Source organism: Belonocnema kinseyi, chromosome 1 (genome assembly GCF_010883055.1).
Source record: "Belonocnema kinseyi isolate 2016_QV_RU_SX_M_011 chromosome 1, B_treatae_v1, whole genome shotgun sequence".
Lineage (NCBI taxonomy): Eukaryota > Metazoa > Arthropoda > Insecta > Hymenoptera > Cynipidae > Belonocnema > Belonocnema kinseyi.
The window spans coordinates 92,471,374-92,489,464 of NC_046657.1; the positions used below are offsets into that span (position 1 = coordinate 92,471,374).

At 36.5% G+C, this 18,091-nt stretch overlaps 1 protein-coding gene across 8 annotated transcripts in view; it reads right to left on the reverse strand.

Annotated features, from left to right (window-relative positions):
* LOC117173009 (probable multidrug resistance-associated protein lethal(2)03659) overlaps nucleotides 1-18,091 on the reverse strand; it is a 75,119-nt gene that overhangs the window by 13,851 nt on the left and 43,177 nt on the right. For all 8 annotated transcript variants that reach the window (XR_004467095.1, XM_033361356.1, XM_033361364.1 and 5 more), the window contains exons 9-11: nucleotides 12,592-12,762; nucleotides 7,019-8,081; nucleotides 4,499-4,713 (exon numbers count right to left, since the gene is read on the reverse strand). Coding sequence is in view for 7 of the 8 variants with exons in the window: in XM_033361356.1 (XP_033217247.1) it covers nucleotides 4,499-4,713; nucleotides 7,019-8,081; nucleotides 12,592-12,762 (1,449 nt within the window). In the remaining variant the exon portion in view is untranslated. The remainder of the gene's footprint in view (nucleotides 1-4,498; nucleotides 4,714-7,018; nucleotides 8,082-12,591; nucleotides 12,763-18,091) is intronic.

Below are 18,091 nucleotides of genomic sequence, written 5' to 3' on the forward strand. Positions count from 1 at the left end.
AGCCTTGGAGGAGATTATGTTGAGAAATAAAAAAAAAAAATTCTTAAAAACGTTGTTTTTCTTGGTCAGGCCGGAAACTTATCAATCCACCCTCGTACTATCCATCCACACCTTATAACTAATCCGCTTGCTCCTAGAGCCTAATCTTCCTCACTACGCCTCGCCTCGCCGCGCCTCGCACGCATTTCGCGATTCATTTCACATTTCTCTTACATCTACTTCCTCTCCTATTTACAATCTTTCCTTCTCCATTCCTCTTCCTCCTTCCTTTTCTTCTTCTCTATCTTACCCAAAACCCCCTTCACCCATGCTACTGCCCTTTTGTCACCCCTTTCATGCAACAATACCTCCATGCTTATCCCCCTCCTTTCCACCTCTTCACATTCCTACATTCCTCGTGCATTCTGCGAACTTCATCCATCTGCAATCCATTCGTTCTAAAATACCCTTCCCTTTCCACCTCCATCTTTGGACCACTACGTTTGTTCTCGTTCTTCCACCAACACTCCCTAACCAATTTACTTCCCCCCTCTTCCAAAAATTTCTCCTCATATTTACACGCTCGACTCCCTGTTACAATCCCTAAACTAGTTCTGGCTGCCTCCCTCCTGACAATATAGTTCGGCGTATTCCTTTCCAACCCCAGTATCCACTTTACATACATCTGCTGTACCATTTTTACATCCTCACTTACCTTGCAACCCCACACCTTCACTCCGTAAAATAAGATACTCATCACTAGCGAATCAAACAATTTCATTCTCCTTTCAAAATCATCTGCGAACAATCTTTTCTCCAGCCCCCACACCTGCCTCATCACCACATTTGCCCTTCTCACTCTCTCTTTTATATGACCATCCACTCCCCAATTTCTTCGAAACAGGAAGCCCAGGTACACAAACTATTTCATCTCCTGTACCGCTTTTCCCTGCCACTGCCACTCCCCTCCCCTCCTCTTCCACCTTCATTCCTGAAAACCATAACCTTCGACTTGTCCGCATTTAACTCTAACCTATTCTTGTCGAAGTAACGTCTCAACCTCTTCATCATCTCCTTTAAAGCCTCTTCTCTCTTTGCCAACAGCACTATGTCATCTACATATGCGAGTGACCATATCCTGACTCCTCCTACCCTAACTCCTCTTACCACTCCGGCGGCTAGCTTACTTTCCATATCCGCAATCAAAATTGCAAAAAGTGTTGGGCTAAGCAGGCACCCTTGCCTCAACCCCCTATCTATCCAGAATCCCTCAGAAATTCCCTCCCCCTCTCTCACCCTATCTTTCGTCTCCTTATACACATCCCTTGCCCTCTTGATCAGGCCGCTCTTCACTCCCCTATTTTCCATTGCCTCCCACAACCTCCCCCTACCCACTGACCGGAACGCGCTCTTTAGATCTACAAAAAACGCGTACACTTTGGTACCCTTTTTGGTTAATTCTCTATCCACCACGTGCTGCAAGACGTAAATATTGTCGATAGTGCTCCTTCTCTCTCTAAAGCCCACCTGCGTCTCGGGCAATATTCCTTTCCCCTCAACATCCTTTCGCAGCCTATCTGCTAACACAATCGCTTATATTTTGTACGCAGTATTCATGAGCGTAATTCCACTATAATTTTCTTCCCTCTCCCTATGCCCTTTCTTATACAGTGGTACGATCAACCCCTCTCTCCACACTCTTGGAAATCCCTCCCCCCTCCATACTTTTTTCATTAACTCCTTCAGCATCTGCCTTACCTCTTGTGTGCCAAACAGTCACGCTTCGTTCTCTACCCCGTCAATCCCTGCTGCCTTCGATTTTTTCAACTTCCCTATCTGCTTCTCTATCTCCTCGACGTTCAGCTCCTCTTCACCTACCTCTCTGTTTCTTCTAATCCCCTCATCTCTCTTGCGAGTATCTGACCCCTGAAATGAATCCTTAAAAAATTTCCTCCATTCGTCGCTCCCTATCTTCTCACTTATCCCCACCTTACGTTTCCTAAACCTATTAATTATCTTCCACACGTCCCCTTCTGTCTTAACACTTCTCAATTCCTCTTCCAGCTCTTTTTCTTCTTCTTACACATCGCCCTAAACTCCTTCCTGATTTTTACGTACTTCTCCCTTTTCGCGGTTTCTTCTTTCCATGTCCTGTACTTGTTTTTCACCGTTCTCTTTATCATTTTACATTCCCTATCTCACCACGGCTTCACCATTCCTATTTTCTTTTTCTTAAATACCTTCTTTTGCACACAACCTTTCACTTTCTCTTGTAGATCCTCCCATATCTCGTCGACGGACTTCCCCTCAAAACTTACGTTGCCCAACTGCTCCTGATACTTCTCTATCGCCTCTCTCGTCCATGAAAATCTCTCCCCTAACGACCCTTCTTCCCCACCCTGCCTTTCGCCAGCCTCCCCCGTATCCACAAATTACTCACATACGTGTATTCTCCCTCTTCGTCCCCTTTTACCATACCATTCGCCACCGTCCACCCTCTATCCTCCATCCAGTCTCTTTGAATCTCCCCTTCTTTATTATTTTATCCTTCGATTTTCTTTCAAAGCTCTCCCCTTCCTGGTACAGGCCCCATTCCCGCTTAATTCTCGCATTAAAGTCTCACTCCCTTTACCACCATACTCTCATCTCTCTCCTAGTAAGTTTTCTACCCTTTCTTCAATCCTTTCGATTCCATCCTTAATGTACACAGTCACAAACTTATACATCACCCCTCCCTACTTTACAGCCCTCATTTGCACACCCTCCCCCTCTCCCTCTCCATGAACTTCTTCCTCTAATCCACCCCTAACCCCTGTTATAATTCCCCCACTAGCCCTTCCTTTCCTTTTTACTTCGACCGCCTCTTGTAGCCTTCACCTATATCCCCTTGGCAAGTTTCGCTCTACTCTATCCCATTCCTTTCTTACTACCCACGTCTAGCATTCTCTGAACATCCCTTTCCTTCCTCGTCAAATCTTGATCGATAAAAACCTTATTGTCCTTTATCCTATTTTTGTTACGCATTACCCCCAATTTTTCTTGCCAGCTCTCCAATTCCACCACCGCCACTTCATTCGCCTTTCTCCTCTCCACCCTAACTTTCCCTACCTTGCGTTTAACCCACCATATGCTCTGTAGCAGCGCTTCCACCCCGTCCCTTTCTTCCCCGCTCTTGAGCTTCAATCATCTTTCCCTATCCGCTCTCTCCTCATTTTCATTCCTACGTTCTCCCACTTTCTCTTCTATCATGCTCTCCACTTTCTCCCAAACACCTTGCTTCTCACCCTACCTCCTGTCCACTGCTTGCATTCCCGACCTGCCCTTCACCTTCTTCAGCCTTTTTTCCGCCCTTTCCTACCACATCCTAATATCTTCTTCCATCTCCTTTATTTTATCCTCTTTTTCCTTCCTTATCGACACCAACTCCCTCTGCAATCCTTCTACTTTTCTCTTAATCTCTTTTACTTCCTTTCCCCACCTCTCATCTCTTACCCTCAGGTCCTCCCTCCTAGTTTTCATCTGTTCCATAGCTCCCCATACGTTCTCCCTTAACCCTCTGATCTCGTCTGTCAGCACCCTGATAGCTTCCTTCTCCGTCTGCCCCTCCATTTTTTGGAGGGGTCACCTACGTGTTCGTACGCTTTTTTTAAAGGGTCTCTCTAGCGCGCCTTTTTTCGGACTCTATTTGCTTTCCCTTTTCCTCTTCAAGAGATCCTCCCCCTCACTTGCACTGGACACTCTCTCCCTTGCCTGATCGCTTCTTCCGCTCCGATTCTTCCCACTCTCTGACGCGCCCCTTAACACCGGGCCACGCACAACTGGCCGACGTATCCCTCTGGAAATCCCCCCCCCCCCACGTCTACTTTACTACCAGCACTGCCAGTACTCTCGCTGTCCACGCCCGGCTCGTCCGTCGGTAACTGTACCCTATCCATACACAAAAGTACTCACTGCCGTGCACATATGTCTCTTAAAGCTGCTGCCGTTTACCGCCCTAAAATTTCAGTTTCTTTGCCCTATTTCACCTCTCACATCCCCTTTAGCCACCGTTTTCTTACCCCTAACATCCCCCATCACTACAAGAACCTCCCTTGCCAGCCATGAAGGCGCAAAAACCTAAACACAAAACTACCCCGCTCCCTTGCAAACCTAACCTCACTTTCCCTATTTAGGCACATCTCACCTCCTAACTACAATGTAAATTAATTTCTATCTTCACAATGTACCCCTCACAACCGTACTCACCTCCTAGACTTTCACCCTCACACTCCACTCACACCTTCCACACAAACTCCTTCTGAGTGGTTTTTTCGAAGTATGTGCATCTATTTATGGGCGCGTGTAGTTTGTGGAGGATATATGATTCGAAAAAATGTCTGCTTATAATATTTTTATTGTATATGCTGTGAATCATGACCACTCTTCTTTTTCTTGCATCTAGCTGGAGCCAGTCTGCCATTATTTATCTATTGGGGTGTCTGTACGGAAAAAGTAGACTTATTAAAGAAATAATACTTACTAATTCCATCAAGGCGTTTAACACTTCTGCTTGTGCTTATATAAACATCACGGAGAAAATAACATACAGCTCCTGTGATAATGGTCGGTATAGCAAACCATGGATTTACAGTGATGGTTATAGTAATTACAGCAACTAATGATAATCCAATCTGTGTGATGTCTAGCATACTCATTGGAAGATTTCTGTCAATCGCGCCAATATCTTTAGAAAATCTAATAATAATGATTTTATTATTATGAATCACGTATCGTTGTACAATACCAAAATATTCTTTCTATATATTCGATATCTGTTTTCAAGAAACGGGTCCATTCTGTAGATTCTGAGTTAAACAGGGTGTAGGAATTGAAGCACAATTTAAAATAAAGTTCTTACATTAAGGCTGATAGAGCGGTGCATTAAAAAGTATTAAAATTGGTTGAAATACTGAAATGTCCCATTATTTCAGCATCCCCCGAAAAATTGTCAAATTGGTTTCTCTGTAACATGAGTTTGGCCTAATATAGTTTAATTAGCTTAGTTTATAGGCGGGCAGGGGGTCCATTCGGCGCTCAGGCTATAAAGCCTATTACTACAGTCTTAGTATTCTATTCCAGGCCTGTTGGTTAAGCCCAAGATTTTAAGCTCTGATTGCTTTATAATTTTCTTGGATGCCATAAAAAGGGCCACAAGGGTTATTTGTCTGAGCTTAGCTAATGCCGGGCGTTAGAATTAGGCATGCAGGTACTCATATATTTCGTCTTATCTGCCGCAGTTCTTGCACTCTATAATGGGATTTAACCCCATTTGTGCTTATGATAGTTCAAACATTTGTGACCTGTGAGCATCAACACCACTATCCTTAGGTCTTTCTTGTTTAATATCAGGATTTCCCTGGTTTTGTCCATCCTATACGTATAGCCAAGGATGGCTTTTGCTTATCGGAAATCCTGAATTTGTTCACATTGCGCCCTGTGCTTTCTCCGGATACAGCTTTTCATTGCCCTCCCGATGTAACAAAACGCTAGTCGCACTACTGGTTCCAGGCACATATATTCGATTGCTGTGCCGTTTTTCGTCACCTGGCCTTTTTTTCTTCACCCTTGATTCCTTGATGACCAGGAAACATTTATAAGGTTTCCTGGCCTCCGCTCTTCTTTTCTGAAACTTGTTTTAATGCATTTTTTCATTCCCAAACCAGCTATGATATTATGTCTGGTTTTGCAACTGCAATTAATGTCGTTTGGCTGTCTAATTATATTTTAATTTACCTACCAGCAGCGTTTTACTCTATTATTATCTCAGCGCTGGGGAGCACGGCCAGCACTTTTGTTTAAGAGCTGGAGATTCCTGATCCTTCCCCTTCTTCTCTTTTGGAGTCATCTGTGTAACAGATTTTCCTTTCGACAAACGAGTTACCATTTTCTTTCCACATATCCCTACTTGGAATGTAGACGTGAAAAAACTTGATAAGTTGAAGAATTTTGTTATTCTGTCCTGCCCCTTTTTATAATGGACAGTATATTCATATCACTCGGGAGCTTAATTTGTTCAGTCCTCCAAGTCCATCTATTGGCGCTTCTCAGGCGGCTTATCGCGTGAGCTATCCCGGCGGTTATCGCAAGGTACAGGGCCTTTTCACAGAGCATATATCCTATCACCACTGTTAGGAAAAATTGCATTAGTCCCGTTACGCTCCTAAACACTAGCGTTTGTAATCGTTGCAGTCTATCCTGCATCATTTTAAGTTTCAGGGTGGACACCAGACCATAGCTGCGTATAAGAGCCTTGGTTTAAGGACATCAGAGTAGAGCCATGCGAGCATTTTAGGCCCTAGATCTCATGTCAAACCAAAGGATCTTTTGCACATTCAAAATGGCATGGCGAACTTTGTGCATTAGGTCTCCATGTGCTCCACCCAGTTCAGTTTTCTACCCAGGATTACTCCGAGGTATGTAACTACGTCTGAGATAATTTTTCTCTTACCACGGAATGCAGAGATGCCAATTTTCGAATCTTTATACTTTTTCGTAAAAATGACTAGACTGGTCGTTCCCGGATTTACCGAGAGCCCTGAGCTATCGCAACAGAACTCGACGATGCTCAACGCTGAATTTATAAGGCCTATCGATGGTTCCAGAAGAGCTCCCTGCACTGCTTCAATGACTAGGCATTTAAGCCATATAGTTTCGAGTTGTCTCTGTCGTATCATACCCTGGTATTTAAAGAGGCAGAAGGACCCGACGTCCTACTTCATCTTTTCATATCAAAGACCAGTGTTGATTTATCTTTTAATTTCTACATTAAACCATTTTTTTAGAAAAAGTAGATACAATATCACATACTCCTACAGATTTTGATACTTATTACTGTACCGCTCCATCATTTTTAAATAATGAAATTGATATCCTCTCCCATAGTAAAACGATATTCCCATAATAGTATGTCAGCATGGTGGGATATTTCAAAATAGTCTAAAATATATACTAAATATCCTATGAATATTTAAATTTAAGTATAAACTTGTAGTAGAAATACCTGTTTATAATACGCCCAGGTGAATTGGCGTGAAAGAACGACATTGTTGCTCGAATGATATTCTTGAACATTTTGGAATGCAAATTTTTCGACGATCTCATACACATTTCATAAAACATGAAAACTTGACAGTATACAATAATAACTGTGGCAGCTGTTAGTCCACAATAAACATAAACATACCAATACCGATCAGGAAATTGGTTTTGATCGTTAATAGTTGCAGAAATCTCTTCTTCATTTACCCAAATTGCAAGAAATTTATCTGTACCAGTTGCTGCTAGCTGAAACAAGAGGCTCAAGAAGATAACAAGCAACACAAGGCATATACTGCCTACTGCTTTGAAGTAAGAGAGGTAGACCATGCCTGAAATAGAACCGAAGCTTCTAGCCTCAGAAATTTCTTTTGGATCCTCATCTGATAAGTTGTTTGGCGTCGAGGATGTTATTGAAATTTGTTTAATAATTTTTATGACATCTTGATCAACAATATCATCACTACCACCATTCGTGGTTTGCAAGACTTTTATAAAGTCTAATCTGAAACCCTGCAGTTCAGTAAAAGTGCCCTCAGCTTTTATGCCGCCATTATTTAAAACAATTATGTTATCTGCGTTTTTCAGATATTGGAATTGATGAGTCACTAAGATCCTGGTCTTTCCTCTCAAGAATTCATCAATGCACTCGTTAAAAATGCCTTTACCAACTTTACTATCAACTGCGGATAAAGGATCATCGAGAAGGTACACGTCAGCTTCCGCATAAACGGCACGAGCTAGATTGATTCTAGCACGCTGACCACCACTCAAGTTTACACCCTTTTCACCTATAATAGTTTTGTCCCCAAATGGAAATAGAGCCAAATCCCTTTCTAGTTGACAAACTTTTACAACTCTGTCGTATCTCTGTTGATTCATTTTCTGACCAAACAGAATATTTTGTTTGACGTTCGCTGAAAATATCCATGGTTCTTGACTAGCGTAGGCGATTTTTCCCTGTACGTTGATATTTCCGCCTTGCATCGGTAGCTCGCTAAGTATTGCGAGGAGTAGGCTTGTTTTTCCTAAAAATTACATTTCATAGTAGAGTATACAAAATTATTTGAAACTGAATCAATTTGTAATAGTCCAGAAAAGAGAATCTAAGTAATTTTTTATTGAAATAGTAGATATCTTTAAATATTCATAATCATTCTGTATAAATGAAAGAAATTTTGAAGTCTTGTAGGCGATGTGCATTTGTAAATGTTACATGGAGTTCGCTTATCATTTGCCACATAACTTCAGAAAATATAATAGACTTTTAAAACAGGAAATGTACTGTCATGTTATTCCACCGATGTTCTATTAAATTAAAAAAAAAATTCTAGACGGCTGCAACGTGCCAACAATTTGTCTTGTACGCCGAGACAAAACTTATGTTTTATCTGAGAACTGATAGTTAAAACATCTGGATATATGAAAACACATAGTATTTTTACCGTAAGTGGTCCTGGAAAAAGGTCAGAAATTTTTTTTGAAGTTATCGGAAAATCTTCTCTTTTTTTGTAAGTGAAAATTATTATCTGTTCGCCATATTTACAATGTTTTGCTTCATATCGAACCGATAGTTTGGAAAACTTACTTTATTTTAAGTCGTCAACAGGCTGCTGCACGTTAAAAAAATGCAATCGCCGATATTGAGGGTCCGTATCAAAGAATAGGTCGCACGCTCGCCAACGCGAAAAAGTGCTGTCCAAACGTCTTGTGATATCCAAATTTGAAAGTTAAAAATATTAAGTTAAGAAAAATATGTGCTTGTAGAGAATGTCAAAACGAAACCTTTTCCTATTTAAAGTTTTTCATTTCGATGTATATTTTTAACAATAGAATCGAAAAAGGGATGAAAAAATAACGCCAAATTTAATTATTTTTGAAAACATAAATCGTCTTCACTCAGACAAATATTATTGAAACTGTTTGAAATTTGATATACTCTGGAAATGTTTAGATCGATTTATTAAAAATTAGCTAGTACCTACTCTCGCGTATACACTCTACTATAAAGGACTCGTCTTTTCAAAACTTAAACATTAAAAAAGTCTGCCCTTTCCCCTAATCAATAGAAAATCAAAATTTAACACATTTAAATTGGTTTAAAATCTAAATTAAAAATCCTATTTAACGTCCAATAATCAAATTGATGCAAACTCCTGTTTAAAAAACAAGAATACAACGACCAAATTTGGATCACAATAAACAAACAAAAAAAAACATTTTAATCCTATTGTAATCTACAAAATTGAAACAAAAATTAATTTACGGACAAAAATAAAAAGAGAAAAGAAAAATGAGAATGCAGTCAATCACATCCCTTTCCTTCTTTTTTTCTCTCATCTTTTTTATTTTTATTATAATCAAATTACAATAAAGTAACATGCAAAATAAAAAAATAAAATAAAATTGCTTTACCAACGTTTTGGTAATCGGACAGTATCCTTATCAAGGCAAGAAAAATTTAATAGGTAGAAATTGACAGCACCCACGAACAGGTGCTCTCTCTTTGATACCTGAGAATCGAATGAGGGTCAGTGGGCCAATCTGTTGTAAACACGATATAAATGTCTGTCATAATTACATCAAAAATAGAGAAAGTAAAAGAAAAACAAAATTCATGAAACAGCCTCGTTAAATGTAATTAATCATATCAGCATAACTATTGTTTAATTTATCCAAATCGGTTTTTAAATTAAGATAACTTTTTTTGTTTTTTAATATAAAGCATTTCCATGAATTCCTTCTTTCTCTCATTACTTTCACTATGCAATATTTTAACATCATCCCAGTCAAACTCATGGTCAACATCAACAACTTCCTTTGTATCTCTGGCAAGAACACTCTTATAACAGCGTCCCAGACGAACATCACTTTTGTGTTCCTCTATCCTTGTATTAAGAAGTCTGCCAGTCTGTCCCACGTAATTCATCTTACAGATCCTGCAAGTGATCTTGTTGACAACACCACCCTTTTCAATACTTTTAAAAATTTGACCAAAAAAATGGAAGAACAAAGGTATTAAAAGAAAAATATTCCTCTGTTTCTGATTATCTGTAAGCAAATTATTACTCTGTTTGTTTTTGATTTGTTTAACTCTAATTGCAATATGTTTCTTAATTAACTTTTGCGGATAATGATTCAGAAAAAGGATATTCCTAACAATATTCAAATTTCTTGTGTGAAATGAAAAATAGGACAAACCTAGAACTCGGTCAATTAAGTTTTTGGTTACTGCAGTTTTGTTTTGAAAAGGATGAGCAGAAAGGAAATGTAAAATTCCAAAAAACTGATTATATTATTCTGTTCTATTTCCTGAGTAAATTAAAGTTTTGGATGAAAACTGTTAAAAGTATCAATGACCATCTACAACTTTGCTAGATAAATACATAATAAGGCATCGTCGAAAAACCCAAAATAAAATGGCAGAACAAAATGTTATTTCCCAAAAGCAAAAACCTCCAAATCTTCCATTATTATTTCTGCTAAATTCGGAGAAACGACTGAACCTATGAGAGTACCAGACCTCTGCCTATAAAAAGATCCATTATATTTAAAATAAGTTGAGTCCATAATAAAAACAATCCCTTCGATAGAATCTCTTTGACATAATCGAGTACGAGTTTTTATATTGTCCCATCTATTTAAAATTGCCGATTCAACTAATTCTAGCGGTATACTCGGAAATATTGCAATAACATCCAAAGAGATCATTATAAGGTCATCCGAAAGCGTTTTTGAATAATACTTTTTTTGAAACTCCCAGCTATTTTTTACATCATATTTAGAAGTTGTGATAGAGTCTCTGAGAATCAAATTGAAATTCTGTTCTAAAAATTTTGTGGGAGTATTAATGGTTGAAATAACTATTCTTAAGGGATATCCATCTTTGTGAATTTTTCTCAAACCGTAACATCTTGCAAGATCTGTGTCTTCAGTGTTAATCTCAGTATATTTTATATTTTTATCAGAAGCCCTTTCTTTCTCCAATTGTCAAGCATCTTAAAAGTGTCTCTTTTTAATATTCTTAACGGATTTTATGTAATAATTCAAAATTATCATGATCAGAAAGCAGATTCTCCATATCCCTAATATAATCCGATTTTTCATACAAACAGTAATACTGCATTTATCAGCATTCATGCAAACTACTTGTGTATCAGGGTTGTTTCTAAAAAACTCTTTCATCTTCATGAAACGTTTAGAAATTTTAGGATCAATATTAATCCTGCTGATCCAAAATATGAATTTTGCTTGTACTATTTCCATAATTTGTTATGCCTTACTTTTATCACGCTGTTACTGAAACCTTGACCTAATCTGAGAATATCTGTAACTGAATCAGCAATTTGAATCTGTTAAATTTACAAACCAAGGATCTTTATCTCCTTCTTCAAAAATCCTATGTAAATTTAAATTTTGCTTTTGAACATTAGTTTGCTGATGAATCAAATTAATTAATTTAATTAATTAATTACTGCTTAAAAATCTTTGATTGAGGATAATCTGATGCTTTAAAAGATCAATAATTTCATCTTGTTGTGAACAAACTTCTAATTCACTTCTAAATCTGGAAATTTTTGACTAAAAAATTAACGTGATTTGAAACATCTTCGATAAATAAATTTAGTAGTGAGAATTTAAAATTGTTTAAAGTATATTCCAATTTTCTATTACAAAAATTACTGTGAAAAGAAAAATCTCGAAATTCGTTATCCAGAACAAATATTTTTTTACGTAAAATATAATTTCTCCTACATTTAATCGAAAACCTTTTTTTCAAGAATACTGCCTCTTAATTTTTGATTGATATGATACCATAATTTAACCGTTCTGAACTCGTCAGGAACATGTTTAACTCTTATCTGAAAAAAACAGAATATTGTAGAAATTAACTCCAGTCCAAGTCAGCTAAATCAAAATTTAAGAAATTTAAATTTGATTAAAATCCAAATTAAAAATCCTATTTAACGTCCAATAATCAAATTGATTCTATCTCTTCCGTGAACACGTTTATTATTTCAAGAAGAAATTAATTATTTATATACATTACAGTGACACTCTTTAATTCGCCAATCATTTGGAATGGCCAATAAACCAGAAAAAATCCCACAAATTGCACTTTTTATTCAAATTTAAAATTCCCGCACAGACAGGTGGCAGCAGCATGCAGATGCGACTCTTACCGCGTGTGCATTTTTGCAGGACGATCAAGCTATCAGCTGTTATCCTGCGTCAGTTGGCTTAATTCATAATTCACGTAATTGATGCACTTTTACACTCTCAGTTTTTACCAGTAATCGCATTTTTTAAAGTAAAAACAGATCCTTCCACCGATTTATGGAACCTTAGTGATAAAGTTTGAGTGCACCAAAAATTTCGTCATTTTGTTAGACGCTTATGTCTAGATTTATTTTTTAGATATGAAAACTTTTGCAATTGAAATAAATTCACAAGGAAGCATTACTATTGCTTCCAACTAACTTTTAAGAACTATTACAATTTGATTTCATCACCTTTATTCCTTTGATTCGTTCGTACCTGAACCAACAGGACCGATAATTGCATTCAAAGAACCAATCTTTGCGACGAAAGTTATATTTTTTAATGTATCGTCATGGGAATGTGCGGACCATTTAGCTGTAAAGTCTTGGAGTGAAATAGCTACTTTCATAGGAATTGACTTCTTTTCATTGGTTTCAATTAAAAGTTCTGAAAAAAGATAAAGTTTCAAAAATCAGCTTTAAAAAGCACGTCTTACAGTAGAATCTCCAGCGCATATGATATCTGTAATAAAAATGATTGTGCGTGCTATACCGTACAAGTTAGAAAGGCACTTATGACTGTTCAGCTTCGAACGGATAAAATCAACGAGCAAGATTTCGGCTCAAAAAAGTACTACGGAGTTAATTTATTATAAATGTTTCAACGTCATTTGTACTGATTAATAACATTTTTTCTCATTTTGTAAAAGAAATTTGTATTTTTTTGCTATACCTAAATCGACATGCAATTATTCATAGAGAAAAATACAGGGGGACAAACCCGCAAGTCGACTATCTGCAAATAGCATTAGACCTTATTGTGTTGAAGACCGAGACTCGACTCTTTTAAAAGTTAAAAAGACCAGGAGTCGAAACGCAGTCTTTCTGAGTTGGATTGCCATACCCGCTTTTAAAGGCCAAATACAACTTTTCGGTGCTTTACAGTTTAATATTGCAACCAATTACAAATTTCAGTCGCAAAAAAACTTTTTATTTATTCAATTCATTTTGTTAGTCAGAAATCTCCTTTGCGCAGAAAGATGCAGTTTTCTTTTGCAAATCGGTTCATGTAAAAATCTCGTTTTCGTCAAAAATGTGACATAATTGTCTTTTTGACTAGTACGGCAGAGCTTCTCTATACGAAATGCGACCTTATTTCAATGATAAGATGCCAGTGACACAGGCAGACAAAACATATTTTACACACACTTAGTGTGTGTCGGAAAAACTTAAGTCAATAATATTTTTGACACAGGAAATTTTATTCGCCACTAAGCTACTGGAATTTATTATACACGCACAGTTTTGACGTCAGTTCGGCGAAAGTAAAAGATTCTTAACTGTCGCGTAATTATATGAGAAAACATGTGGCGTATCAAGATATAGGATTCCATAAAATTTACTGTTCTTTATTATCATTAACACAAGATAATATATTTTATCAGATCTACAAATTAATTCGGTGCTTTTACTGTAATTTTTTGCAACTCTTGGACTAATTGAAATGGTTTTCCGCTCTAAGGTAGATTTAAGGGGCGAGCCATAGGCTTTAAAGCACAATATAATAGGTGCCGGCGCTGCGGACTTTATCTAAAAAATCATTAGTTAATAACATGGCGTCCGATAAGGAGCATTTGAGACACTGCATTTTCTTTGCATTCCCATTGAAAAGAACGCTCCTGAGTAGATAGGTAAGGCCGGTTCTGGCTCACTTTTTTCGTACGAATAGCAAACTTGCAGCTAGAGCGCAGAAGGCTGTAAGATTGATTTCGCTCCTTGTGCTGACTAACAAATCACAGTTTTGAAGTGTCCCATCCACACTATCGATATTGGAAATCAATACTTTAAAATCATGGAAATGGATCTTTTCAGCCCCAAAAATATTGAATAGGAGATGATTTGATATACGATATCGCAATGTAATGCTATTTTATACCTGCTATTCTCGGAATTGAAGTTTTTCACCCCAAAATAATATAATTTTTATGTATTTAATATTTATCGCAATGGTGCGTCATTAAAATTTCCAAGATCTGCAACCACCATCAATGACTCATGACTGCCTTTGTTGTGCGCCGACACTATGAGTCAGATATGAAATTAGATTATAGGTGTTAAGGAATTTAATATGGAAAAAACAATGAGACGCAAGTACATAGAATTCTGAGAATTTTTTTCTTTCAAAATGGTATCATGTTACATGTATTACTGAGAAAATAAAGCATTATATCGGGCTTTTTATGTAGGTTCGAACACGATTCTCAGTCAACAAAATTCCATTCTGATGATGTCATCGTCGATTACTGGAATCCTTATCTATGTGAACTTAATTAATTAAACGTTCTCCTTTGATATTTGCCGACATGGGCGTCATATTTCATATTATTTTAAACAATTCTTGGTAAACAAAATTCCATTCTGATGACGTCATCGTCGATTCCTGGAATCCTTATCTATGTGAACTACATTGAGTAAACGTTTAAATACGTATTATTTTTTCACTCTCATGTTAATTATTTAATTATTATGTTAATTATCTGGCTACGACTCTCACTTTTTCATCAAAGAGGGTGATATCTCAATACTACCTATCAACAAGGAAAAATATATATCCTTTACAAAAAGGTTGCAAAATACAAAAGTTAAACTCAGATTCATAGACTCTTTTCGATTTATGCCACGTAGCCTCTCCAAATTAACTTCAAATCTTAGCAATGATTAAAAATTGATTACAAGAAAATATTCAAAAAATGATGATGAATTTGAATTATTAACAAGAAAAGACGTATTTCCATACGATTATGTTAATAATTGCCGGAAATTAGGTGAAGATTGTCTGCCAGCAAAAGAAGAATTTCATTCTAAATTAAATGATGAGGGTATTTCAGATGAAGATAATAATCATGCATGCAAGTTGTGGGAAATATTTAACTTAAAAACGTTAGGTGAATATTCGGATTTAAACTTAAAATAAGATGTTTTTCTCTTGACGGCCATTTTTTAAAGTTTTAGATATCGCTGCATTGAAACTTATGATTTGGATCCATTACACTACCATGCAGCACAAGGGCTTTCTTTCGATGCTATGTTAAAGTATACTGGAATTGAACTCGATCTATTAACAGATGAAGAAATGATATTACCTGTTGAAGGACCAATAAGAGGTGGTGTGTCTCAGTGCTCCAATAGGTATGCTATGAGCCAATCTTTACCCTATAGCAATTTTAAATGGTTCACTGATTTTGAAAACGAACCAAATTTTTTCAACATTCCCGATGATTCAGAAATAGGTTACATTCTTGACGTAGATTTGGAATATCCTGAAGAACTCCATGATTTGCATAAAGATCTACCATTATGCCCAGAGCATTTTGTACCTCCTCTTCCAACATCTAAAATCCCGAAACTAATTACCAATTTGAAATCAAAGACAAATTACGTTCTCCATCATCAAAACTTAAAACAGTATTTAAAAATGGGAATGAAGCTTGTTAAAATTCATCGAGTTTTAGAATTCAAGCAAAATCCATGGCTAGATTATTAAATAACCTATATTGATTTGAATACTGATTTGAGAAAGAAGGCAAAAAATGAATTTGAAAAAAATTTCTTCAAACTCATGAACAACTCTGTCTTCGGATAGACCATGGAGAATGTACGGAAGCACAAAGATGTCAGATTAGTAACAAACTGGGAGGGAAGGTGGGGTGCAAAAGCTCTGATTGCCAAACCAAACTTTCATAGCTGCGCTATATTTGGTGAGGACATGATGATCATTGGAATGAGTAAAAACAAAATTAAATTCAATAAGCCCATCTATATAGGCTTCACAGTTCTAGACATATCAAAGATAATGATTTACGACTTTCATTATAATTACATGAAGTACACATTCGGTGAAAAGAGAAAATTACTCTACACTGACACAGACAGCTTGATTTGCCCCACTTCAGAACCAAACTGTTATGAGTATATTGAAAAAGATTCCGATAAATTTGACACCTCAGACTATCCACCAAATAATGTATACGAAATTGAATTACTAAACAAAAAAGTCTTGGGACTCATGAAGGACGAATGTAACGGGAAAATTGTAACTGAATTTGTGGGGCTAAGGTCAAAATTGTATTCTTATAAAGTTTGGGGTGAAGGAGGGGATAAAAAGAAAGTCAAAGGGATTAAAGGGTCCACTTTGAGGACAATTACGTTTGAGGACTATAGGCAAACTTTGCTACATTATCAAACTCTCACTTGACCTCAACGGTTAATTCAAAGCCGAAAACATGAACTTCACTCAATTGACTAAAACAAGATCGACCTCAGTTGGCGAGATGATAACAGGATGCTGTTTCCTCATAAAACCGATACACTTCCTTGGGGCTACAAAATCCAATCACAGGAGGCAATGGATGTTGATAAAAAATAATGTTCATTTTCCAAAAAAAAGAATTCAATTCCCAAAGGAGAGTTGAGATTATGTACAGCGATTCTAAAAAACTTGTATAATTGTGTAGAAACAAGCGAGGTGATAAATATGATGAGTGATGTGGATATATGAGTCGAGGAGTGGGAGAGATAGAAAGAGAGAGAGAGAGAGAGACCTAGGACTAGCGCATAACATTTGATGTAGCAGATATAGTCCATGATCTACATATTACTGTAAATAAAATATATATGATTGGAAATAGCAACAAAATAAGTATATATGTAAATTGGAAGAAGAAATTGAAAAACAGTACAATTTTTTGTAAAATACGAGTTATTGTAAATAAAATAAAATTAATTGAATCTAAATTGTTCTTTTTTTATTTAATGCAACCTGAAAATACCATTTTTTTAAAGCAAATTTACTTCTAATTGAAAAATTCAATGCTAATCATTTTCCTAAACTGATGTAGCTATTCAATGCATTCTGATCCAGCAGACCGAATATTTCAATTTCAACGATGTTCACCAACTAATCATTCGCTTATCTACTATTCGCACTTATTATTATTATTGTAGGAACAAGAAACTCTGAAAAAACAACATAATTTTCTTTTTATTACATTTTTTTTTATTTCCAATAGAAAAAACCAGTACATTATACGTAAAAATAAATATATTATAATTAATTATATATGTGTGCAAATAAACTATTTCTACTTGGTTACAGTAGTTTTTATACCAACTTTTTCACCACACCACTTATTGGTTGATACTCAAGTATACGATCATGCAAAATTAAGCAATATGCCGTTGTTTGAGCGGGAAAATTTTCAATAGTTTGAAATGCCATTCGAACGTCAACTGGTCCGTATTTTAAGGACTCATTTTGCTTAGAAGAGTCAATTACTACTAGAGGTGCATACTCTATAAATTCTCCTCTCGACAGCAATGGTTACGGTTCCTTACCATAGTAATTAGCTTGAAAGTTTGTATACATTTCATAAAGAAGAGCATACCGATTTCGATTAATATCAAGATTCAAATTACTATAAGAATAGCACTGATAATTTAAAAGTAGTTTTACATTAGTCAAATTGCAATGATCAAAGTTGCTAGAGCTTCTAATAGTATTATTTTTTCTGTTTGTTTGAAGCCCAAGTACAACAAATCTTGGGTTTTCCAATCCTGTTGAGGTTTTTATAGTAAAAACATGGTTTGAAGTAGTTGGAAGTAGAGGATATTCATATAGTTCCCAATTTCGTAAACTTATTGGAATTAGCGGATCTTTTTCAATATATTTTAGTAACCGAAATTTGCGTGAATCTGACATTCGAACACTAGGCAACAAC